Below are 26,994 nucleotides of genomic sequence, written 5' to 3'. Positions count from 1 at the left end.
CAAATTCATTAAATCTAAATTGATTTACACAACAAGCAACTGAATTGAAATATTTTTAGAATTAAGAGGCAATTGAAATAAAACAAATAATGATCAGTGAAAAAATCAATTTATAAGAATAAATATGTTATTTATTGAGCGAAGAAAAATAAAATTACATTTACGATTTACGAAATTCTAAGATTAAACTGAGATCAATCCATAACAAGCAACGTTTTTGTTACTTGAAAATTATATTTATACTGCCTTTGAGAGATGAACCAATTTAATATAACCATGGCTTCAGAATTAAACAAGCAGCAATTTTATATAGACACTGCCAGTTTAAATTTCTTTAAAGTAAAGGTTTTATATTTATAATACAGATGCTAGAGTTGCACAATATGTAAATCACTTGTTATCAAGTTACTTTACATTTTTAAACTTTGTAATCAGTGATTATTGTATTATGTTTTTTGTGCAATAGAATTGGATTGATTTGAACGAATTAACTAATTGTTACATGAGGCACATGTACAGCAATGCACATGTACAGCAATGCACATGAACATAGACTTGATATCAATCAGCCGAGCTTTTCATTCAGAATCACAATATTTGAGCAATGGGCAAGTTTGAGGGTTTTATGCGAACATAATTTTAATAATAACTGAATTCGGTTTTATTTATAATTTTATTCAATTCTTTATTTTTCAACAAAAAACACACTTCACAAAAATTAATGGAAATTTTTCCCCACATGATCTGTGCATGGGAAAAGAACACTTAATGTAGCAACTTATGATAGATTTGATGTTTTCTAGTCCAGAAAACCTTTATCAAAATTAGTATAAATATTAGACAATGGATATATTTAAATAGGAGCATCTGTGTTATGTAATATTTCCATAAAACTACTGCGTTTTGTATGTATCAAAACATGTACTGAATCAGCCTTGAAATTCCTCAAACTGAATCTTAGGATATTCAGCATATTACAAACAACCTCTACAATAGGGACAACAAACCTTCACACATCATTGCAAGCACTTTTGAGATAATGAGAATGGTCTAAAATAACATATCACCACGTCATGTAATCTGTAGAGAAACTTTTTCTCACCAAGAAAATACCAACAAGATGTAGTATACCAAATTTTGTCACAAAACTGACTAGGTTATTGTTCGAAAGGTTGGTATTATTCATCTACTTAAATCTTTGATACTTATATAATAATATTTTTCCGAGATACACGTTTCGGTTGACTTTTTAGAATTTATTCACGCGAGAAAGTATTAAAGGAAAAGCTTCCAACAGAGAACTATGCTATTTTTCCTAATCAACATCAATACCCTCAATTACTATATAGGTAACTAAAACTTTCCACAATTACTATATTCAAAACTTTCTAAACCTTTACAACTCAACAGATCAACAACCTAAAGTCAAGCAAATATCAAAAAATATCCTACCATAATCAGGAAAAATATGGCTAGAACTTTACCAGTCCCCAACCGTATTCACTAATCATCACTGCAGCCACAAAACTTCCAACTAGCAAAGATCCCATCAGATGACGAAAGGACGGACTAGAAGCGACGACCGACCAGCTGGATTATGTCGAAGAATACAAGGGGGAGGTGGAGGGGTTGCTGGATTGAAGAGGTGGGTGGGTGAGCAATGGTGAGGATGAGGAGAGATGTGTGGGTGATAATCCCGTTGAAGAAGATACGAAAGCAGAGTGCAGTAGTTATGAACGGAGACAGTTTATCGCGAGGGGTGGACCGAGGGGGATTATGTGTGCTCACCGAGGGAAATTCCATGTTGGAGAAGGGTGGTGCATCACTGTAGTTCAGTTGATGGGAGATGTGGATCAATACACTGGTCTAATACAACTCCTCACTCACACTACCCCACAAGGATAGAATAGGGTGGTGGTAGAGGAAAGAGGAAAGGTCCAGCCCTTCGTGTTCAGCCCTGTATAACAGCGAGACCGACTGTGCACGTGTACTTTTGGCTCTGGACGGGTGAGGGGAAAATTCCCCTTACCCCTCAGCCCACCATCAGAAACCATGAAGACCACATTCGTCACAACCAACGCCCACACAAACTCATCTCACCCACACTCACTCAATCTCTCTCTTTCTGAACACCTACGCACGCACCACCCTCACGCACAAACTCTGAGCTGAAAGGTTTCGTATCCTTGATCCCTCTCTGTATGGATGACTGAATGTTGCTTGTTTTATGGGCACTGCCGTATTTAGATTGAAGATGATTGCCACGTAAGAGCATGACTTTTGCGTGGGTGAGAAGATGGAGGGGGACGAACAAAATGTTTATGCTTCCAATTCAAGTGCAAAACTTGTGCATGGGTAGTAAAATGAGGGATGATAAAACATTAATTAAACCCAAGACCAGTGCAGCGAAAGATGATTGAAATGTGTTTTCAACTGCTAATACTTGATACAGGAGTGAGTCTATTGCACCAATAGTGCAATACCACAACCCTATTGAAGACAATTTGCAGCTACAGCACATAGTATCGCTAGTGATGGTGTAATAGGAGCCACAACTACTTTGCTGGTTCTTGTAAGGTATTTTTCCTCTAGATGAAACAAAAAACACTTGCCATAATTTTGAGGGAAGAGTCACAGATAAATAGTACGTCTGATTCATTCAAAATATGTTCAACCTTCAAAGATACAACATGAACTATGATACACAGTAAGTGATCATGCAAGATTGCAATCGAATGATTATAAATTATAGCAAAAAATTCTATTACAGTTATTATGTGTTAGATTACAATAAGTTTCACCAAACACATATCTCATTATTATTGTCACATCACTAAGATATTTTCGGACAGGAAATTTTGTTAATCTGTGTGGAATTGAAGATTCAATCTTATTTCAGACAATTTGATTAGGTACATCTCAATTCGAGAGGAAGATAGTCTAGGGTTCTTCTGTTTCTTCTCTCCCAATAATGTTTTATGATACGTTTGAAACAAATAAATGAATGAATGAATAATAAAGCATCGGTAATCTCTATATTTCAATGAGGTAGACTGGTGGTTGAACAATATCCCAATCATGAGACATTTCAATTCCACACGATCACATAGCTCATTAGACTGATAAAAGAGTGTGGCGAATTCCCACAAATTGTTCAAAATGAATGAAGCGAGCAAGTCCTACCAAGAACGGATGAAACACTATCTATCCTCTTCGTCGTTCATGAGTGAAATAGAGACCGAGAGGACAGCTGACCAATGAGAGAGCTCAGTTGAGGCTAGAGCTCTAAAATTAGCCTGGACTGACTCGAGCATCGACCTTCCGTCCAAATTTAGACGATTTCTGTTTTTCCTTGTCCTTGCACTCTAAACACTCAATAAAATTCCGATAGGCTTCTAAAGGAGTGAAATAATTCAGATCGGCTTATGAAAATTTATTTCAGTTATCTTAAAAATTGCATGATTTGAGAAATGGATATTTTATTTTGAATACAGCATTTTATTTCAATTTTAAAGCAGCTTTCATACTCCACAAATCTGAACCCTGATTAGGAAACTCTTTTATAATCTCTGTTGAAGATTACTTGACTTTTCCGAAATAAATGTTTTTTAATTTAAAAAAGCGTTAGTAAATATTATGAGGTGCTATAAAAATGTACCCTTAGCCCTTAGCAGATAGCTTTACTCACTACATGCTGAATTATGGCATTTATGTGATTACAGATTCACCCCTCCTCATTCCAATCCAATTCCACCTGCCAATATTTTTATCTTTCAATCTGAATCAACAGGATGTAGATTTCAGATTATGAATTGATAACAAACACAAATTGAATATTCGACTATTGGCACCTGTTCACATTGGACCTTGACATTGAACTATGAAATACAAAATAGGAATAGTAGCCGCCAGTGGCATATTATAGGTTTCGTGTAAAAGTGCAGATAATATTCTAAACTTTCACGACTCGATACACATACACTACAACAACAAATAAACTACAACTAAGTTATAATATTGTAAATGAGTTCTAATATTTGAAATATAGAAAGTATAATAATTCTGAGTTTTCCCGACTCTATAAACACGGATATCACACGTCATGCTATCTACTTGTGCGGAGTCAGTGGTCCGTTGGGAATATGGAATTATGAGAAGTAACCAAATGAATGGATGGAAAAATTAATAACTTATAAAAAATTGATACTCCATTCCTCACAGGATAAGCCTCGGGTTGTTTTTCTTTGGGTTTTTTTACTTTGTATTAATTGATTATTATATCAGCGAATATTGACTACTATGATTTGTAGTTGATACAGTAGTCACACATATTCATGTGAATGTTTTTGTAAGTATTAAAAGTAAAATTTTATTTAATTTGAAAAAATATAAATTCTATAACAACAGTTCTGTAATGAATTAACAAGAAACTACTTTTGAAGAAATGTGTACACTCGCTGAACTACGAACGCAAATAGGAAAACAAAAGTACTCTGTTCCTGGTTCAAGAGTTCAAATGTAGGCCTACTGCACATTCACAAAACTTTCACCACTACATCAGCGTATTGAATTTCATTAAACAATTATTATTAGAATCGTGACTAATACAAATGATTCATACAGCATGATCTTTATTCCTTCTATACAGTACTCAGTCTTACTTCATAAATAAATTTTGAAAATAAACACTGAATGGCTAGGAAGTCTTTACACATAATTCTATAAATGACGAGGAGTTTCCAAGATAGATTAGATTAGATAGATAGATTAGATAGATAGATTAGATAGATAGATTAGATTAGAAATGCCCTGCGACTTACTTGAACACTCGTGTCCCAAAGTTATTTGTATTGGGGTATTGAACTGCTTGTATGGTATAATAATATGATAATTCGATATTGAAATAGTATGAAAGTTACAGCCTCCTAAATAATTACAAAGTTCAAAGATGTAGAGATAATTTTATTTAAAAAATCAATAGACCTTACTGACGATTTTCTTAACCCGAAGCCTGAAAAGACGTTGATGAAGTAAGAGGAGAGGGGGCGTTGACAAGGGTACCGCCAAAGGTCACCCTTCAACTGACTGCATAAAAGGTAAACGATCCGATAAAAATCAAACAACACAAAAGAGAATCAAGGATCATGTGGCGAGCGATTCAAGTTCACTCCAAGACAACCACACAAACCAGTGGTTGACATTGAAGTATCAAATGAAGCTAGCTAGCATTCATAATGAAACCAAATAAATGTGTAAAGTATCAGTACCTGTTCCATTAATTGTTGCTAAATTTTCAAATTGGAGTTCTAATCAATAAATACATTAATTTATTGACGGTTAGCAACTCAATTTGTGTTTGAATCTCGCCGCCACAGTATTTTCACTTGGTTTTTCGAGATTTCTTTGGCTAAGATACTTTATTTCATATTTAATGGAAATCTGAGTGATTGTTTTTATTCCTACAGATGTAATAGTACAACTAAAGAGTAATCAAAAGTTTATTTTGACGATAAATGAGTGTTTTGGAGGAGTCTGGATTCGCATTAATTATAATCATTTTATCACCAAAATATTCAATAATTGAATGGAAACATTAATACTCCAATTTCATAAATGAATTAGATCTTGCCTACGGAAAAGATTGGAAACGGGAAACAGGTTGATAGCTAAAGCTATCAGCCAATAGAAAACAAGACTTTTCTTTGTATACACTGTTTATTTAGTCACTGTAATAAAATAAAACCTCCACCTTCTAGGAGGGCGTTCTGTCAATTACAATGTCAAAATTCTTATTTCGGAATTAAAAAAGTGTTTGAATAATATTCTGAATATTACTATAATATTCCTATTAAACCAAACACCTGACCTTTCCTTAACTAAAAAATAACCCTAACCTCATGTATCATAGCTCAAAGGGAGCATTACGGATGTCCTACTCCTGCAGTTTGACACTATATTTATGGAAAACATCATTTTTGAACCTACTCACCGCTGTCACGAAAGGGTCTTGAAAAGAAGTCATAATTTTTTGAATTTCTCTAGCAACCGATTATCTACAGGGTCACTGGAAGCCTCATCCATTCGTCTATCAGTCTTGATAAAAACGTGTCGCCAGAAAATGACGAAATATTAACTATACAAAGAAATATAGTCGAAAGTTATGAATTTTATCAGATTGTCTAGACTAGACGCCACAATGTCTAGACAATGTGTCACTTCCTGCCCCAAGGCGCCATAGAATCAATAGTGCGATGCAATATCATTTTAAGAGGCATGTCTAGGAAGGCTGTTCAAAAAGTGTAGTACTAGGTAAATTTAACTGATGAGATGGGGAACGGGGTCAAAAAGCATGCTGGCTCAAAAACATCGGTCTTCATAGCTCTACTCTCTCTCAATCGATGCGCTCTCTCACACATCAGTCTTCTCTTTCTAGAGAAAGAAGTTCATTACTTCAGTAGCACCACTATCACAATTGACACGCGCACTCACTCTCACATCAGTCTTCTATTCCTAGAAAAGTCCATTATTATTATTATTATTATACACTGCATTGTCTACTCATTCTGCGGCTGCTCTAACATGACTGATCTGCTTTTGAGTAGCCTGGCTATTATAGATGGTATTCTATTGCTTCAACAGTGTCATCAAAGAACACTTCATTTGACTAATTCTTCTAAATCGACATACAAGTTCATTAATATATGAGTGCACTATCTATATATAAAAGCGGAATGGCACTCACTGACTGACTTACTCACTCACTCGCAGAACTAAAAATCTACCAGACCAAAAACGTTCAAATTTGGTAGGTATGTTCAGTTGGCCCTTTAGAGGCGCACTAAGAAATCTTTTGGCGATATTTAACTCTAAGGGTGGTTTTTAAGGGTTTAAAGTTCGTCTTTTAGCATGTATATTCTTCTTATTCCAATATCTTAGAATTATAATTGAAATGTCCATACCATATGTTAATATAGAACTATAATCTAGAGAGATCACAGTTGTTCTGTTCCTCTTCGAAACAGTTGTTCTGGTAATTAATTAAATTTTTTTTCAGATTGGCATTGAGTTGAGTTGACTTTGTTAGGTTGGCACCAAGTTGAAGATTGAAATGCATTTATCAAGGACCTCCTAAATACCAATTTATCCAGTACCTCCTAAATACCTATTTAGGATATATACCTATATATACCTATATAGGATAAATACCTATTTAGGAGGTCCTGATTTATCGAGGAAAAATTGATTGGGTACTGCTACTTCAATCAGAGCTATTCCTGGGAATATTATATTACTACTAGCCGTCAGGCTTGCTTCGCTCCCCTGGACCCCCGACTGGATTTTCCAAGAATGAGATCAGCAGGCTCGTTTCGCTCGCCTGCATTTTTCATTTGTGCATTTTTATCATATGTTAGGACGATCCAGTCGGGGGTACAGACTAAATGTCTGGCTAAACGGATATGGCGAGCAAAGCGAGCCTGACGACTAGTATTATATAGATACCTACAGTAAGTGCTGAAGGCTGTTAATAAAATGGTTTATGCATAGACAAATAAAAATCATGATTCTTCATTCTTGAGATTTAAATATATTTATTTTGATTCTAGATAGGAATTAATTTTTCCAGTAATAATATTGTTTGGAGTACAGGATCAAATATTTCAATGTATTTATGTATATTATCAGGGAAAATCACAAACAAAAAATGATTCCAATAATATAATGAATCAAATTGGTTTTTATTATCCATGATAACATGAAACAGCTGTTATATAGCTAAGGTGAACGTTATATTTTCGAGCTCAAAATTTAAGTGGTTTTATTCTTTATTTTGTGAATTTAAAGTTTTTTTCATGTTTTTACAAAAGTTTTACTATCAATCTATCAAAATTTAAAATTGTTTGTTTTATTCTAATCTATACTCTCAGATTGTGATTTGGTGTAGAAAATTGAAATGGACATAACCTATGTATAATATTTGCACAATTTGAAACTGAATTAGGAAATTGAAAAAGTTTTGGGCAATAACCTGTTTTTTCTTTCCCGATCATTATATTGTTTGTGGTAATCTAATAAATAAATAAATAATTAACAGGGCACAAAAATTCAAATCATACAACAACGCTAAATATTATAACGCTACAATGATTCATAAGCATAGTTTTATTCAGAAGCAAAGTACTTGTGACTGTATTAGCACGATTCAGAACTGGGCTAATATACGGTAGCAAATATTACGAGAAGTACCTAATTCCTGATTCACCAAAACAAGTGCAGATCACCATGTACAACGGCCTGTAAACAACTGAACAATGGACAGTTGATAACTGTCTATTTTTCTATTTTATAAACAATCGAATTCATTTCTGGTCAATTATGAATTTAATAGAATCTACCGCGCAGGCGCCAGCAGGCGCCTAAACCCAAAAAAAGTTATGATTCATATAAGCATAATTTTATTCAGAAGCAAAGTATTTGTGATTCTGCACGATTCAGAAAACATTCCAAACAAGAAGATCGTCAGTCGTTACAATATTGACCCTATTGGAAACCCCCCCCCCCTCACTACAATGACAAGGACGCAGTCTGCGCAATCTCCCCCCCCCCCCACAACGTTACCACTCCTGGACAATGACAATGTACAGTGTCATACTGTACATTAGTTTTTGCATTTCACCTTTCTTCCAATTGAATACTTGTACCCTATTACCACTTCAAAGAAAGTAAATGTAAATAAAAAAAAGTGAACAGAGAATTGGCTTATCTTGGAAATCTTGCAGTATACTAAAAGTATTTTTTTATTGCAGAAATTTTCGTTGAAGCATGAACGAAATATATATTCATTCATATTATCCAATAACTTACTTTTTTCGAGAATTTAGGAATGATTGGTTGTTTTCTAATTACAGTATAAGAAAAAAACATGTAAAACTTGATCTCTCCAAAACTAAATTTTTCCCGGGTAGTTTCATGTAAAGTTCTTGGGTTGAATTTGAATTGCCATGCATGGCCCAACATGGATAATAAAGAATTCGATGAGAGAAGAATGAACCATGTCTCCAAAATAGCTGTACAAATAGAATATAGTACAGATTTTATGTGATATTGAAATGAAATGGGAATAAATAATAATATGGATGTCAAACTACTGTATAAGCATATAGAATAATAGAGCATAATTATATGAATATAGTATATAACATAAAACACAATAGCGCAGACAAGAAGACAGGCAATATTATCTCATTGAACAAAAACAATCAATTGCTTCGACAACCGAAAACCAGTTTTCCGGTTCTCCGGTGTGAGTGCGTGTACTCACAATCATAGAAGTTGGGACTGTGTTAGTGAGTTCGACCACACTTTTTCGAAAGGCTAGTAGGGAATTGAAGCTTTCTCGATTCAGAGTTCTTTGCAGGTACTTCGTTCTAGCGTGTTTCGGACGCTATTTTCCAACCGATAATCATGAAATAGTACCAAATTGTTCAGAAAGATTTGGACATCTGGCGCCGTACCGCCAAATTTTGATATCACTTATCAATTTTTTCCTATTGAACGTCAAACTTTGCCAAATTTTCTCCAAGTTCATCGAATTTTAAAGTCATTTTATAGTTGGAAAATTGGAATTTGGCGGTACGGCGCCAGATGTCCAAATCTTTCTGAACAATTTGGTACCATTTTCATGATTATCGGTTGGAAAATAGCGTCCGAAACACGCTAGAACGAAGTGCCTGTTTCAGCCCTTTTTCCGAATTATAACATTGCTCTTAATGCAAATTAATATTCCGTTGTTTGAAAAGTGCAAGATGATTTATATACTCAGGCGACATAGGTCTCATCAATGAAACCAGAGCAGATCATACTAGTGGCCTGCAGTGACACGTGTGGCAGTAATAATGACACGTGTGTACACTATTCAACCTTGGTACCAGCTTGGGAATATTGCTGGAAGCAAAGCAAGCATCGAATTGCATAACTTAGCAAAATACGAGAGTGCCTAGTTGGCGGTATCTTCATTCTCTCAAATATAAATTTTCAACTGAGATTACCCGAAAAGTTGTCTATAAACTATTGATGTAGTTGACTAACTAGTAGAATTATTATAGCTAATTTGACCGAATACTATAAAACTGCTTACTCGTAATACTGAAATTCACATGATAGATTTGATCTATGATAAACAATAATGGAATGCTGAACTACAGAACTTGAAAACTTGGAAGGATCTACTTTAAAAGCACATACGAGTAGAATACAAATTCAAAGTTGAAAAATATCAAAAATTGAAAATGGTTATGAATGAAAGAGATTTTGAGGTGACAGAATTTTGATGGAAGCCAGATGGAAAAATATAGGTTTCAAAGACGATAATTATCAAGATGTCGATGTAGACCTATCTTAAAAAAATATTGAACTCAAGAGTTACAAGACCTGGAACTAGAAGATATGAATAATCGTTCACTATGAATCAGAGAAGAAAAATAAGAGTGAATATGTAGAGATGGAACTATTCAGGAACTAAAATAAGAGATGATACAGGAACTGAATTTTAAAGATAAAAATAAAAGGCATAAAAAAGAATACTACTACTAATAATAATAATACGATTAAAGTAGGGGAGAAATTAATGATGTTCAGGATGTTCAGAATTGACCAAAAGATACTAGCAAAACTTGTACGAAATAAACAGGAACAAAAATAGAAAACATGAAGTAGTGAGAAGGATCTGATAGGAACTGATGGAGAGAATAATGAAACTGATTGAAAAAGGTGACAGAAGAGAAATAATGATGAGAGGAAATGAGAGTAGAAGGAGCTGAATGGAATAAAGCTGGAAGTATGATTAAAATATGATTTACATGGTAGAATGTAAATGCTGGAGTGGTAGAACAAGAAGCTAAGAAATAGCATAAATTGAAATTAAAATACAGAACGTGAAAATATTATAAAAATGGTACATAATAACGAAATCCAGAGAGGGAAAGTGTTGTACATTATTTAGGTTGGTGAGCCAGCAACAGCACTAGCACTGTACATAGTAGACAGTCCGTCCACGAATCGGTGTCTCGATTATGGTGAATTAGGTCGTGCGTGGAAAGTGTGCACCTGATGACCTGGATAGAGGAGTAGAGGAAGCAGGAGGAGGAGGAGGAGGAGAAGGAAAAGAAATAGACGGAGGAAAAAGAAAAGGAACTGGAGGGGAATGCTTTGTCAGCTACCGACTGACTACTTTCACCTGGTATCGATATAAGAATGTAAACAGATATATAGGCATAAAAAGCAGTGATTCCGTTGATACAGTTTAGCTCTTGACGTCACATCAAAGTATTTGCCGTCACCAGATACTTATAACTGAATTTCCAATTGAAATTACTACTTTGGCAGAAACTCTCCTCATACAACTTATCAATGTCCTATGTTCACAGTATTTTGACTGATTGTTTCAATTCCTCTATTCGTTTAAGTAACAATAATAATTTACTCATTTATTTTTTAATGCTTGAGGCGAATGAATACAATCAACTATCTTTGAGGAATGGTGTGGGTGAAGAAGATGGGTGACAAGAGAATCTAAAATGTTGATGCATCAACAACTAACAACATACAGAGAAACAATTTTGTTTATTGTAGAAGTGCTATACACCACTTTTCAAATTTCCAGACTAGCTCTGTTTAGTTCTCCTAAACTGTATAAATATTGTAGTAATTTTTACTACATAGCTACTTATATTACTATATGCACAAGACTGGGGCTCATGAAAGCATCATCCTCAGCAAAATATAACTTTCTATAACTTACAAAACATTTTGACATGTAAGAAAGCCAACTTTAGACAGCAACTATCATGCTTCCCAATCATTCACTGAAATCAAAAATACCACAAGACCAAGATTTCGGAAAGAAAGTCAGAATTTTCCAAGGTTTCAAGTCAGTGTCATCCACCCCAGGGATGTGGGAGGATACCTCGTCAAATAGTGCTGACAACAAAAACCTGACTTCAACATCAGAATACTTTGAAACACAGAACAATATTCTATGACAGTTTTGTGAACAATAAATCTGTGACTCCAACAATATTTCTCTCCCAAAAACCTTTACAATTTTGAAACTGAGAGGCCGTTTACCTGCTAGCTTTTAAGCTGGGGCAGCTAAGACAGCTTTACAAAAAGCCAGAGCTTATCAAGTTTTTTCAAGCTTGCAACAAAAGCATTTCAGATGAACAAAGAGACCTGAGGAGAAAACGACCTTGAGGCAGTTGGAAAACTAGATTCCAGGTAGAGAAGAGGATCTGACTGGTAACTACCACTCCTGTCTGCTATACAGATAGGCCTACTGCCACTCTGCAGCTGCTATTGAACTAAGCTGGCAAGTTGCACTGATGCATTTGATAATAATTATTGTGCTAATGTAAAAATTGTAATCCATTAAAATTGAAAAGGTGTTGGTAGTTAGATTTCAAATGACTGATCATGTTATGATTTATACAATGAAATTAATTACATTTATTGACAATTCAACTTTTCTACATTTACTAAGATCCTCAAATTTGTAACTAAAGCTATATTGAAAACTTTTGTTCGATTATTTAATCTTAAATTGAAGTAAATAATAAATTTTTACTTTCTATCTATCACTGTTAGGTACAGTTGTACATCAACTCGGTTGAAACAATCAATTCATTATACTAATATTCATAGCGAATGCTTCAACTCAAGACCTATCGCATAAAATTATATCACTGAAAGCAATGTGAATCCTATCATGTTTTGATAACAAAAAGATAGTCTCTGAATCCGGTACTGAGAAGCTTCAAAGGTTGCACTGTATTGTGCATTTGGGACAACTATTGCGACATAACAGACTAGAAGTCACTCACAACATAACATACAATGAATGACGACTATATTGACAATGAAGATTGGCTTGTTGATTTACATATGCACCAAGTTCTCTTTCTCTTATTTCTCTCTCACTCTCTGAAAAATCACCAATAACTTCCTCATACTTCACTGGCAGTGCTACTCCATCAAGCTTACAGTAAAAAATATCATTCACAGACTTGCACTACACTCATTTACAATTATTCCTCTCTTCCTCATCACTTCCCTCTCACACACACACACTCTCTCTCTCTCTCTCTCTCTCTCTCTCTCTCTCTCTCTCAATTTAGTACGTATCCATTGTCGTCACAAATAAGCATACAAAGATGGCTGTCTCTTATCTGTCGTGTTTTATAGATCAGAAGACTGATTTTACAACGTTGACACGGGTCTTCTGACGTAGAACGCAAACAAGATTAGCATACTGAAACATAACGTAGTAGCCAATATGGATTGAAACAGAGCATCTATATGAGCTTCTATTCATGTATAGTAGAGAACCATTGAAAAGTGCACATATGAATGTTAGCAAGTGTATATGAGTAGTTGAGTTGTTGACTTATAGGAGCTTGTGGAACTTATGAAAGATCGTAAATCTACAAAATATTAAGATTACGTAGCACACATCAACGTCTGCATCAATGAATTATGATTGTAGTGTCAGATTGGGGATGTAGCTTGAATCTGTATACTCTTTTCTATCCACAAATTAAGATAGACTGTTCCATGATGATCTGAAGCCAGAGAGTATAGAATAGAATACTATAAGTATATACTTATAGTGTATTATAAAGCCTTAAAACTATACTATATACCTTTAAACTTTGTATTATATAGCAATGTAATTACATTCTAAACTGTCTGAAACAGGCCTTCTGAATTTTATCGAAATTTCACAGACAATAGTTGAATTGTATCCAACAACTTGTTTGATATTTTTATTTCACAAAATTTTTGAAATCTCAACAATCTCCTTCAATCAGCTAGAACATTGTATTTACTTAATTTTGGAAATCTTTTCATGCCCAAAAACAATACATTGCAAGGCAATCAAAATCAGAATACCAAAATTCTCTCATTGTTGTCCTTCATTATTGTTATAAAATCAGTATGAATCAGCTAAATGGATTTAACCACTCAAGTCGTTACAATTATTAAACAGAATGTAATAATTGTATTTGAAAACAAATCTCAAGTGTCAAGAGAGGTCATTCTACCGTAGCATCAAAATATTGTAGAGGTTTAATATAGGCTATATTTTTTTATTCTATAAGATAACGTACAACGCAATTTACAATTGGCTCAATTATAGCAATCATTGATTTTGGAATCCTTTCTCAACCCCATGATAAACAGACACTTTGAAATAATGTTATCATTTCAGATATATGTGATGACCAACTATGTTACTATAGAAAATGATGAATCTGTTTAAAGCCCAAAACTATCGTTGAAGTTGAACTCATTAAAAAATGCGATAAATTGGCTGTCTTCAATGGACACTAGTGCCTTGGAAATAGTAAATTTATGTGAGCAAAATGATACATTCATGAATAAATAATTTTGAATCAAATCTTCTCTCTATTATATAATTTATTTATAAGCCTCTGAATGATGTTAGAGTAAAGTAAACTAATACTTTTTCAACTGTGCAACTCGAAGCAACTCATCAAAGTGAATGAAACGCATCATCATCACAATAGGCCTATTGTTGTCTAATAAAATCCCTGGTCATGTTTTCAATTGAACTAAATTCCTACAGACATTCTAAATGTGAATTTGGCAAGTTTCTGAGAACTGCTGAGAAACAACATAATAAAATGTTGGACAATTAAGAAGAAGTGAGATGAAACATTCAACCTGAGTTAATTTCACAGAAGAAGGATCTCTTTCACGTACAGTGTTTTAATAGTTCTTTTAAAATTATTGAATTTAGCTGCAAAACTGATCCATCAAGACTTATTTCTCGAAATACTAACAGATGTTTACAGTCAACAGATTTTAAAAATTACAGATCACCAAAACTGATTCATAAGAAAAGCATTTCAAAGTGCAACTGCATAGCGAGAGCAAGACATTTTACTTTGAGAACGTGTTGGTGCACTATTTGGGTCACCAGCAGCCGACTGACCCACTGCACTAGCGATAATAATATTGCAGTACAGCTTCACCTACTAAACGTTCACTAAAATGTATCTGCCATTAAAAAACTGGAATTTCAAAATGGTCCAGAATGAGCTTTACAATTTTGAACGTTGGTGATCAATTACTATTACTAGCATTAAGTGGTTAAAATTTTTATTAGTATATAGAGGCTCAAAGCTGTTCCACCTCACCTACAGATAGTTTGTGGTTAGGGTAAATGTCAAAGATTGGAATGGTTGAGTTTGATCAATTTTTAACTTTCTATAATGTGTTATAATTTTCTATTTTCGTAGCTTTTATTGACGGAGAGACCTCAATACGTATTCCAATTCATGGTAGGTCCAGTTTGTGAATAAATTGTAGTATCTAGTATTTTAGGTGGGATACTAACGGAACCACTGAGTAGTGATGATGAGGCGGTAAATAGGATTAGATCATGAATCTTGAGTTTTCACATTTAAGTAATCTGAAATGTTATTAGATGAGATTCTTGGGCTGATCCCACTATTCACGTAGTTGCTAAATTAGAAGTTTAGTTGGGTGCAATTTAATTTTCACAGCTAGATTGTCCATTAGATAATTTGTCCTGGAGGTTTAAAATTATTACTGATCCATTCATTTCTTGTTTTATTATCGTAATTTATATGAGGTAATCATTAATAATTACCGTTCTAATGGGAATGGTTGATTAATATGGAACAATAATTGGAACGGAGCTTATACTCACATAAGCCTTGGATGTGATTTCTATGGGCTTTTGGTGGGTTTGGATGGATGATAATAGAGGAGACGGAGATTATATTTTGCCGGTCATCCATCCTATAGCAACCCCGAGTACTCGAGACTGATCACGATCACGTGATAACGATCACTCAGTATCACACTCTAAGCTTCGAAACTTCATGAAAATTAATAGTAGGCTAATACATTATCAAAGCATAGTGATATTAACACATTATCAGTGGTATCAAATGTACCTAATTTATAATTAATGATGCATGATATTTTTCAATAAGAGTAAGAACAATCATTTTTACAATTAGATTTAATATCTTTTTCATGACTAATAATTTGATTACGGTACAGTAAATGAAATAAAGCTTTCTTTACATAACGAATCATTTTATGTCTTCCATGTCTTCAGGAATAAAAATATGACTGTATGTATGAGTGAAGTTCATAATTTCTCTACTATTGTACTATTCAATTCTTAAAATAATGGGGAACATTCTAATATTAAATAGCCCTATCGGTAGGCTATGGTGCCTTACAAAATAGAAATGTAGCCTTTTCATAAAAACGGTTTGAAACCGACAAACCGTAAACTTGTAGAACATTATAACTTAATTTCAGCATGAACGGTTTAAGCTGCGTTTACACTGGTTAATAATTTTTTTTTAATGTTTGTTATTAACTGATGTTGATAACTAAAAGTCATTAACATATATGCTAATAAAAATTTCTCTAATAACAAGGAATTTTCTGTTAAAAACACGAGTTATTTAATTTTTAAGATAAATTTTTGACGATTCAGTCAAATGGTTAACTTTTTGTTAATAACTCCTGTTATTTACTACGGTGTAGGCTAAACGCAGCTTTAGAAAACTATATAAGTTGAAAATTAGCAATTAAACCAAACCACGAACTTCCAGTGAACGAGTGAACGCATGATATTATTATTTGTATAATCTGCAGCGACATATTACTTTCAGCAATTAACTTATAATATTATTCATAGTGATTCCAGGATGAAACAAGAAGTCGTTCATTCATAAAATAGTAATGGCTGGCCCGTGGCCTTTTCAATAAACCTAACCTATAACACTAGATAGGCTAAATAATGAGTTTTACAAGAGGCTAAAATAAAACAAATTGGAATAATTAAAAACAAAACCTCTAATGAATATGGAAGATTAAAAATTTTAAAAGACTAATTATTTAACAAATAGCCTAGAAGATTTTTAATTCTTTTAATTCAGTATTATTGAAACAAAAATCTGCTTACAATAACCTAAAATTACTCATCAACCTATGGATAACCCAAATATCAATCATAAAAAACAATAATTATATCAATAACTCTACAAAGCAAACTACCTAACAAGGCTGTTCATAAAAAATAATTTCAAAGAAACGATTTAGAAGTAGGCCATCTTTTTCCTGCATTATAGACTACACGGAAGTGTAGCTTGAACGAGAGTTTGGTTGAATTTTCTTGAGAGGTTTTGTGTTGGATTGACTTAGTTTACCTGATAGCTGTTTGCGGGCCGGTCCAATGCTAGGTCCCCTGATTCGACTTGCAGAATCACCATGGAAATCCAGTTGTCTCTTGGCGCTGAACAACAATTAGCACTCATAACACGATGGTTAACAGTGTATGACACCACACTCTTGAGTGAGCGACACAAACTGAAAGCTGAAAAGCTCAAAGCAAATCGAGTCTCGTTTTCGTTCCCCCACCATGACAACACTGGCTGCAGGCTTGCCAACTTCACGAAGTAAAATTACCCGCCTCTCTTACGCAGACTCGTTCAATTGAAAATATTGCGCCCTTTGTGCCAATACCTGTTGACTTGCCGGCGGAAAAATCCAGCAAATTTCCCAATGCTGAGCAATGCATGTATTCAATGTGGACATGTGTTTCCTCAATGAAAATGCCAACCAGTAAAAATTTGTTTAGAAAATTCGAAGGAAAATGCAACTTTTCACAGTAAAATCAGAGACGAATGATGCAATTTAAAAAATTAAGAAATTTGAATAAATAATTACCAACATTATCTATTCTCTATCAATCTCTAGATTTTTTTATTCTAATTTATGAAATTTTAGATGAATGGAAAATGTGTTGTTTATTTTGATATTTAAATAAAACTGTGCTTTTCACTCGATGAAAGTAACTGAAAAATGAGAGAGATCGTTTTAAAAATTCAAAGGTTTCTGAATTTTTCAACTGATTGATGGAGGATAAGATATTCCAATTTTTGTTATAATACTTCACTTACAATTAGTATACAAGTTGAACTCAGAACCTTATTAGCATACAATTAAATAATATAATAATTTATTATCTTGTTTTGTTTTTTACTCAATGATTATAAAAGTATCATAAATAGTATACTTTTTCAGAAGTATATCTCCGAGTATTATCATTTTCATTATAATGCTATCTTCATCATTTTAAATGTTCTATTTTTTTCAATATTGCATCTTATGTCAACTTAAAATGTCAATCAATACCGATAAACAGAATGAATGCTAAATACCCCATATAGCCTAGAGTCCAAAGTACAAGAATCATCGATAGAGGTACAATTCAAAACAGACTGGTTCTATTTAGAGATTTCAATGGAGCTATCATAATCTTAAACAGGAATAACTGATAATAATCTATTAATACTGTTGGTATTACTTGGTACCAACACAATATTACATATGAATGAATATATTTGAACTGTGTGCTGCGTTGAGATATTTGATAGAACCAACTTTCTCATTCAAGTGAACTTTAAACTGGATGCGAGTCTAAAGACAGTGAATAAAGGAAAGTAATAATAGTTTTAGAACTTTGGTATTAGTTTATCTGAGCAAACCTTGTATCTATCTTCTGCATCATTCAATAATTTCAACAGAGCAAATTAATGTTTAGACAACAAGAGGTACTGTGTACACTACAATAGCTACTGACAATATAATTCGAGTTACACTTGAGTAAACTCTGGGCAAATTTATCTATCATGAATTTGACTAATGACCTAGAGCTGATTAGATATTATTTGTCCAATAGTACAACTTTGAGCAATTTCCCAACAAAAGACTCTGGATTGTTTGCAAATACTGCACTCATTTATAATATTCTCGTTAAATGAATTGATTGTACTCTATGTGTAATGAAGTTTATTTATAAAAATTCCTATTCAATTGTCTCTCTAAAAAATGTTAACATTTCTCCTTCACAGCCAAACAGAGGGTTTCTCAAATTAAAAAATATTAATGTTTATTTGGAGTGGCCGTAATCGAGTGGTTTAGACGCTGGCTTTGCAAAACAGAGTATCGGGGTTCAAATCTAGGCGACACCAGATATTTTTTCTCGGTCAATCTCTTTTTTCGGCTGGAACCTGCCGCCGGTCCCGGCTGCATAAAAACAGTAGATAAATCATGATCAAGTGCGACTTGAAGACACCAGACATGAGCAAGTCATGTCACTTAGCATTTATTTATTCAATTATGTCCATATGGAAAAGGCCTGAATAAGCTCTCTAGTTTTCAAGAGAACACAGTTTGCCGAATTCATTATTGTAAAAACTTTCTTTTAAACGTTCCTATTTACAAACTTAAAAAAGCAATTTTTTATTGGATTAAAACATCAACTGACGTTTTTGGTAACATAAAACAATAGCTTTTTCTGTAATATTACTTTACTATAAATATTTTTATATTTTCCACTGTTACGTTAACATTGTTGTTATAATTTGATAACTATATGATTTGTAGTAGTCACTGTGCTCGTGCTGATCTCATGCACGGTTTTCTATTTTTCTGTTTTATTTCATTATTTTGAGAGTCTTTATTGTTTTTTCATAAAGTTGTTCCATAATATTTAGCTCTATTCTCACTCATTCTTTGATTTTAGATTAGGCTATAATTATTATACTCTTATACTTGAGTATTTTTCTTATCTGGATGCAAGCTCACGATCAGACATTAGTCTTGTGAGCTTCAAGCTCTTTTGTGCAATATTAATAATTTCATGCTTGTTAATATTATTCAATTGAATGTATGAATTTGCACGAAGAGCAAATAAAATTTACATTTGAAAAAAATATTTTCGTCATCAGTGTTATATTTCATTGTCAGATCAAAGTTTAAGAAGCGGGGGACCACTTTTTACAGTTTAGAAAAAAAAATTACCTGATTATCTGAAGAATGTGAGTCTTAATTCCATTTACATCTCTACAAGTAACATAATACATATACATAGATAGCATTATATTTATTTATGGACAAGTAATAATGAGTTTTACAATGAAGAAGTAGCCTACAGTAATAAAAGTCTATTGACATTATAAAAATTTATTAGGCTATTCGATTCGCTGAAAATGACTTTTTCTTTAAAGATTTCCAATTTTTGTTAATTTGATAGCCTATCACTGCCAACGCCAACTACGTAACAATCCTCACCACTAACACAAAATAAAATCTCTATTTTTGTTTCCAATAATTGAATAAACTTTATTCAATACAAATTTTATGTTGATTCCCCATTTCTTCCACAGTCAACATGCTCGACACTCTCAAACATACCAACTCTATTTGTCTAGGAGCAAGACAGTCTAAATACAACAATGATGCTCGTCATTCCGAGCTGAGAGGATTTGCTGAATGTATAAATTTAGAAAGAGGGCGCCAAATTCAAATGATGACGCCCGAGTGTGATAAAAGGTTGAAGACCGTAAAATCCATTGCATTCCCCCTCCTCCGACACCTCACCAACATTCATCCAACATCAGCTATAACGTATTTAAAATAACAAACACTTAAATTTTAATTTAATTACTGTCTTTCATGCTACAGTTGGCGCACAAACGCTTTGAAAGGTGAATTGGTAGCATTGAAATAGCTCTTTGAGTTAAGCTTTTTGTTTTTTCTCTAGAAAGTTTATGATTTGTTTGTTGTGTGTATTGTTTGAACGTAGCTATTATTACACATCCAAAGCAAATAATATTCCTACTTACCATAAAAATAATTATTATAACTGAGAACTGAATTTTTCTTTATTGAGAGTGGGTAATTGAACAAGGAAAAATGGAGTCATTGTAATGAAATCCTTGAAGGGAATCAAAAGCCGAGACCGAGTTAAAGATGTCAAAACTAGCATTCGTCATCAATTACTGTTAAATATGATACAGTATTCTGTAGACTATTTTCTTATGTGTAATAACATCAAATCCATGATTTTTGCAATAATACCTTCTGTTTCACTGCCAAGGGATCTTCACAAACAACGTATTATTTATCTTTCGAGACTATAGGACAGTTACCTGCAAACAGTCCAATGGTTGTCATGTGGAAATCTATTAGCCTCAAAACATCAAAAATAAATAGACTGCGTCCTATATTGTCACTGTGAAATATAGATATTTAAGCTATGAAAATAGTGGTGCAGGTTACAGAGTGCCACGAAGCAGACTGTCGCCCTATGGTACGTAGTCACTAAACAAAATCCTCTAAATAATCTTCAAAACTTGCTCCTCTCTACCTGTATACCCAAACTAAACTGAGACTTCAGCAACTAATCTAACGTTATTTGGGTCTATTTTAAGCTCGCCTAATCTGGAAGTTGACCTTTAACAAACAAATAGGCGGTACCTCAAGTTTATAATTCAAAACAGATGCCAGTAAGATTCACTTCAATCTGTCAGCATTCCGAAAAGGTGAAATCAATGCTTCCCATTTAAACAATGCTGATAATTACAGGTGGATCTTACTATTGCAACGTATAACTTGGAGATTTATGAGGCTGGTTGGTGGGTCTACGTGACTCTGTGGAGAAGCGATACAGCAACACTGTATTCGCTGCTTGATTATATATGAGAGCTAAGTTGGAGAAACATTTGATGTGGGAGGTTATTGGAGTCATAAACCTGCTAAATTAAACAATACTTGTCTGTTGTTACTTACGTTCCTGACGTCAAAGTGTAACATAGTATAGGTAAAATGTGCTTTTTGGGGGATGGGTATGGAATTCAGTTTGGTAAGGTAACAGTTTGACGGATGATTGAAAAATCACCTATATAATAATGTTGAACTACCATTAAAAATTGTTTGTTTTTTCTTTCGCTCCCCATTATCTAGCTAGATTGAATTGAGAACGATCAAATACATATGAGATATGATAGGACGTACTGTACATGTTGTACACATTTGCTTAGGGATGGAGAAGAGATTTGATAGAGGACTTTAATAAAAAATGTTGTAATTTTGATGTTATAATCTTAATAATTATTGTTTGTTCTTAATCTCATTTGAAATGCTTTCTACTAGAATGAATTGGAAACGCTCAAGTTAGAATAGATGTTTTCATTGTAGGCTTTGAGGCTGAGAATGGAAATCCTGTACTTAAAATACTCTACTAGCTTTATTGTGTTTTCTTCAACTCTCATTTGAAAAAAATGAGTAAAATACTGTGGCCAGTATGAAGGCTACCATAACATAGATATCTGTTTGGAATAATAATAATACAATACAAGGTGGAAATAAAACTAAAAGTATTCTGCAGGTAGACTGAGTAATTTTTAATGTATTTTGTCATTCTAATTTGTTTCCATAGTTGAATTAGTTTTGTTCAAGTTATGTTTTGAATTCCAATTGTATTGAAATTCTAAACGAATGTAAAATAATTATATAAGAATGAAAATAAGCATCATCAACTTTTCAAGGAGGATGGAGTGTCTCGCTCAAAACATTTGAGTAATGTTTTTATTGATAATTTTTTCCCTTTCTCATATCAATGAAAGTTTTATTCAATACATCAAATCCTACTACAATCGAAAACGAATTCACAATAGTGCAATCTATCACTATCAGATTCGTAAGTAATTGATGCTTTAAAAGTTATTGCATCAATTTCCTGCAAATCTTCATTCAATCTTCGTTTGATTGCTTGTGTGTGTAGGCCTACAGTGTAGACGGAAAACAAATCGATAATAAAATGACAATAAAAATTTGGTGATAAAAAAATGACAATAAACAAGCGAGCTCGGAGTCGTAATCTTTGATACGTCATTTTTCATCAATGAATTATTATTGCTACGATAATTTCCCATCTATGAGCTGGTTGTAACCGGAAAACTGGTAGAAAAAGGGAGGCAACTGCGACAATGGTACACACATGTGAATTGTTAAGCAAATTAGCAAATTGTTGGTTCTGAAGAACTCGTTAAAGTGTCAATAAATTGAAGGAGTACCGTCACCAAGTCACATTCATGACTGTCGGTAAATTCACTAGAGTCTGTTATTGGAGAAATGAGACAGAATAGAGGAATTGATTGACAAATTCTTCTTCGACAATATATTGTAAAATGCAAAGAGGAATTTTAAAGGACTTGGGATAATATCTAAGTTCTGCTTGATTTAATCCGTTTGCAGAAAATACAACACAACTTACTGAACTTGACACAATATACAACACAACACAAAGACTACAAGATACACCTCAACACAAACACTAAACACAACAACTCAATTAATTGAAACTCACAGATTATCTGAGCACAATCTTAGAAACTCAAATCAGCCAAAAGTAAAAAAAGACTCATCAAATTTAATTTCAAATGTACACAAATTGCACCATACAACTCACATCATCATTCTTCATAGAGGTTTTATACAGCGGTTTTCCATCCCTCAAACCTCAAAGACTATTCAGAACTCAGAACTCGGAACTCAGAACTCAGAACTCAGAACTCAGAAGTCAGAACTCAGAACTCAGAATATGCACATTGATAATAAAAATCCATATTGTGGGAGCAACTTAAACTTGCTAGGTACCCTTTTCAAAATATATACCTAAGATCAGACTGGGATATGAAAATAGAAGGCCAAATTGAACTCCACTTTCTAAGGATTAAACTAGATATCGATAATAAAACATTTTATTGAAGCCATCATAGTGAGAGAATTTTAATTGCCACACGATAGGGGGGATATACTATGTGAACTGAATAAGATGCCAATTTTGCAACTCTTTCAAAAGAGGTGAGTTATAATACATTTTTGTAACGGAAATTTGAATCCATTGACAAATTCAATCTTCGAGTTTCAAGCTTCCATATATTTGATAAAATTACGAAAGTTTCACCAAATTTACTCGTCAGCTATAGGCTATATTGATGTGATTGTATCATAATGCATACGGTAGCAGTTTTTTACTCATAAGATAGACAAAGAAAAGAACAAAATGTACAGACTGGCAATGCGTCTCTGCACTGCAAGACTTTTTAAATAAGTGAATTGAACCCTTGAAAACACGTGAATTACGCTACTGTTAAGTTATAGGTTACCGCACATGCATAGTAAGTAGGTGCTGAACTGAATGCATCCTATACAACTCCGAGCCATAGCGCCTGAACGTATGGATGACAGTGATGCAATCAAGCCTTGCTATCAAATGAAACTTGAAGAATTGAAATTTAAAGCTTGTCTTTGTAACTTGTAAAATTTCAACAAGTGTACATCTCAATTTAAAAATTCATTTATTTTTAGCTATTTTGTTGAGGTTTTCGGCTCATGTGCTTCCATAATGATCTGGGAGTGTTTATGTTAGGTTACGTTAGGTTAGGTGAATGGTAAGACATCATACAGGAATGCCTGACTGGCTCAGAAGTCAAACCCAATTGTTAAATAATGAATTTGGACAATGACGAAAACAACATTCCCTTTGATAAGCTCTCTGGCTCTCCATCTTAATGTGTAGTTTATACTATGCATCCCAGAGTGTCACAAAAAATGTTGAATACACTGAAGAAGCTGTATGAAGGATCAACGTCAAGAGTATGGGGACAAGAGGGCCTCTCAGGAAAGTTTGAGACAGGTGCAGGTGTGAAACAGGGCTGTTTATTGAGCCCCCTACTATTCTCATTGTTTATTAATGATCTGGAGGAGTATTTGGATGGAGGGATCAGTGTGGGTTGCATTTGCATTAAACTCTTAGCTTACGCTGATGATATTGTTCTTCTGGCCCCAGATAGAGTATCAATGAGAAGGATGATAGCCAACCTGGAAACATATTGTGAGAGGTGGAATCTTCAGGTGAATCTTCAGAAGTCCGAAATCATGATATTTAGAAGAGGTGGTAGGATTATTAGTAGGCATGATGCTTGGAGATATAATAATGAGCCAATCAAAGTTGTTGGAAGCTATAAGTACTTAGGAGTGAATTTGTCATCTCAACTCTCATTGAGTCGGCACTTTAAGGAGAAAGCCTCTGCTGCAAAAATTTCTTTGAACGTGTTTAACGGGCTCCTAGCACAGAATAATATACAATTCAAGCAGAAACTTGATGTTTTTGAAGCTGTATCAAGATCCATTATATGCTATGGAGCACAATATTGGGGAGGAAGGATGGTTGATGTGGTGGAAGAAGTGCAACGGCTCTTCCTGAAAAAAGTCTTCAACCTGCCATTGTGGGCCCCTGACTATTGTTTATTCCTTGAAACTGGAGTTAGCCCACTGCTAGTCCACACTTTGAAGCTGCATCTCAAGTACGTACACCGATGTCTGAGCCTACCCGATCACAGATACCCCTGCATACTAATGAAGAAGGTGATAGAGAAGAAGATCTTCATATATAACGACTGGCTGGAGCTACAAACTGTCTTCGGCATCCCTGCTTCTAGCATTCCATCGTGCAACGTGCTGGCGGTGGTGAACAGGGTCAAGGAGGGGCTCAGCGAGAGCTTCGGAAGGAGAAGGATGCGCAGTCAGAGATGTTCAATGTACCCTGAATTGGCAAACTTCACGGATTACATTCATCATCAGGGTGACTTCACACTGGTGAAGTGGTTCCTGAAGGCTAGAACTGAGCTCATCCGACTGAACAAGTACTCGTTTAGCCAGGCAGTGAAGATTTGTTCATTATGCAACATGAAAGAAGAAGAAGTACCACACTTCATTGCATATGTCCCATCCTTTCTGAAATCCGGAGAAGACAACTGAACAACAGTATCCTCACAACTCAGGAGCTGAGGTCAAGACTAAACGGGCAGGACTGGGAAGCTGTAGGCCGGTACTGCAAAGAAGCGTGGCAGTACAGATACTCTCTTGTGCAGGAATACAACTTTTGAAAAAAACATTAATATTGTAATTGAAATAGTTAATTTATTGCATGTATGTCAATTCCAATAACGACGGCACTTTGCCATGGAGATCTGCCGACAATTAAATATACAATAATATTATGTAATGATTTCTTTGAAATGTTCAATAAAGGCCTTTATTTATTTATTTTTCCTATGCATCCCAAATATTCAGACTCAAATCTTCCTAGTCAATAATACGATAATATATAAAAAGAAATAATTTAGTACATATCTATATCCACCATCAATTGTCACGCTTTGTAGTCTATATTGATTGTTTATTATCGATCAGTAGTTATTTTACACTAGAGAAAATTAAAAGTAAAAACTTTGGCTTCCTCTCAGACTTGGCTGCTTGGGCAATATACTCGACCATTAAGCACGAGCCTGCTGGCAACAGCCAAATGTCAAACTATTAAACTATTTCGACCATAGTATTTTACCAAATTGAACAATTGACTACTGTCATTACCGAACGCGAACTCACGAATGTACAATCAATCAAATACTTGTTATCACTATTGCCAACATTTTTAACTACATATTTCAACGTAAAATTGCTGTTGAATACTCCATTGTTTTAACTAGAGTTATCTCTGGTGCTAACAGTTGGGAAAACAACCAAGAAGTAATGGATAGAAGGTAAATAATGCATATTTCAAATGTATTAGTACTGAATTGTATCATAGCATAAGTTTATTATTGTTAACTTACGCTATTGTTTCTCTATGATTGTATCTACCAAAAATTTTACAAATCAGCATTAATAAAAGTGTATCCAGAGAAAGTAGACCTGAACAGAACTTGTTATTTTATTCTTTCTGATGCCTCTCTTTATGTATCATGCTCATACCAATATTAATTCATCAAAGTATGCACACTTCACTAAAATGATTGGGGGAGAAACAACAAGCACATCCCAATTTAGTTCCTTCTTGTTGAAAGATTTATTTGTAATCTGTTGATCATTGTTTGATGATCAAAGGGATTAATTTCTTATGTCTTTTCAATTCAATTTAGGGTCAGTGTTCAAACTTATGGTACCGCTTTCCGGCTTACCATTTCCTTGGACAATTCACAACCCAAAGTCTTTTCGGTTGATATCTTGGTTCAA

The 26,994-nt window shown here is 33.9% G+C and overlaps 2 protein-coding genes across 5 annotated transcripts in view; one reads left to right on the top strand and one right to left on the bottom strand.

Annotated features, from left to right (window-relative positions):
• The window catches only part of LOC111048966 (protein tyrosine phosphatase type IVA 1), a 40,529-nt gene that overhangs the window by 12,093 nt on the left and 1,442 nt on the right, over window positions 1–26,994 (bottom strand). The window contains exon 1 of one of the 3 annotated variants that reach the window (XM_022334950.2): window positions 17,274–17,491. The exons of 1 other annotated variant lie outside the window; for it this stretch is intronic. The gene's annotated coding sequence lies outside the window, so the exon portion shown is untranslated. Of the gene's footprint in view, window positions 1–1,452; window positions 1,724–17,273; window positions 17,492–26,994 lie in introns of those variants that run through there. One more of the 3 variants, XM_039438061.1, reaches the window with a different exon arrangement.
• The window catches only part of LOC111052586 (calsequestrin-1), a 121,380-nt gene continuing 120,863 nt past the window's right edge, over window positions 26,478–26,994 (top strand). The window contains exon 1 of one of the 2 annotated variants that reach the window (XM_039437963.1): window positions 26,478–26,522. In XM_039437963.1, coding sequence (XP_039293897.1) covers window positions 26,512–26,522 — 11 coding nt within the window. In that variant the 5' untranslated portion in view covers window positions 26,478–26,511. The remainder of the gene's footprint in view (window positions 26,523–26,994) is intronic. The other variant, XM_039437951.1, reaches the window with a different exon arrangement.

The sequence above is a fragment of the Nilaparvata lugens genome, chromosome 1 (genome assembly GCF_014356525.2).
Source record: "Nilaparvata lugens isolate BPH chromosome 1, ASM1435652v1, whole genome shotgun sequence".
NCBI lineage: Eukaryota > Metazoa > Arthropoda > Insecta > Hemiptera > Delphacidae > Nilaparvata > Nilaparvata lugens.
The sequence above is the reverse complement of the archived record's forward strand: the minus strand, read 5'-3'. Positions and strand labels throughout refer to the sequence as shown.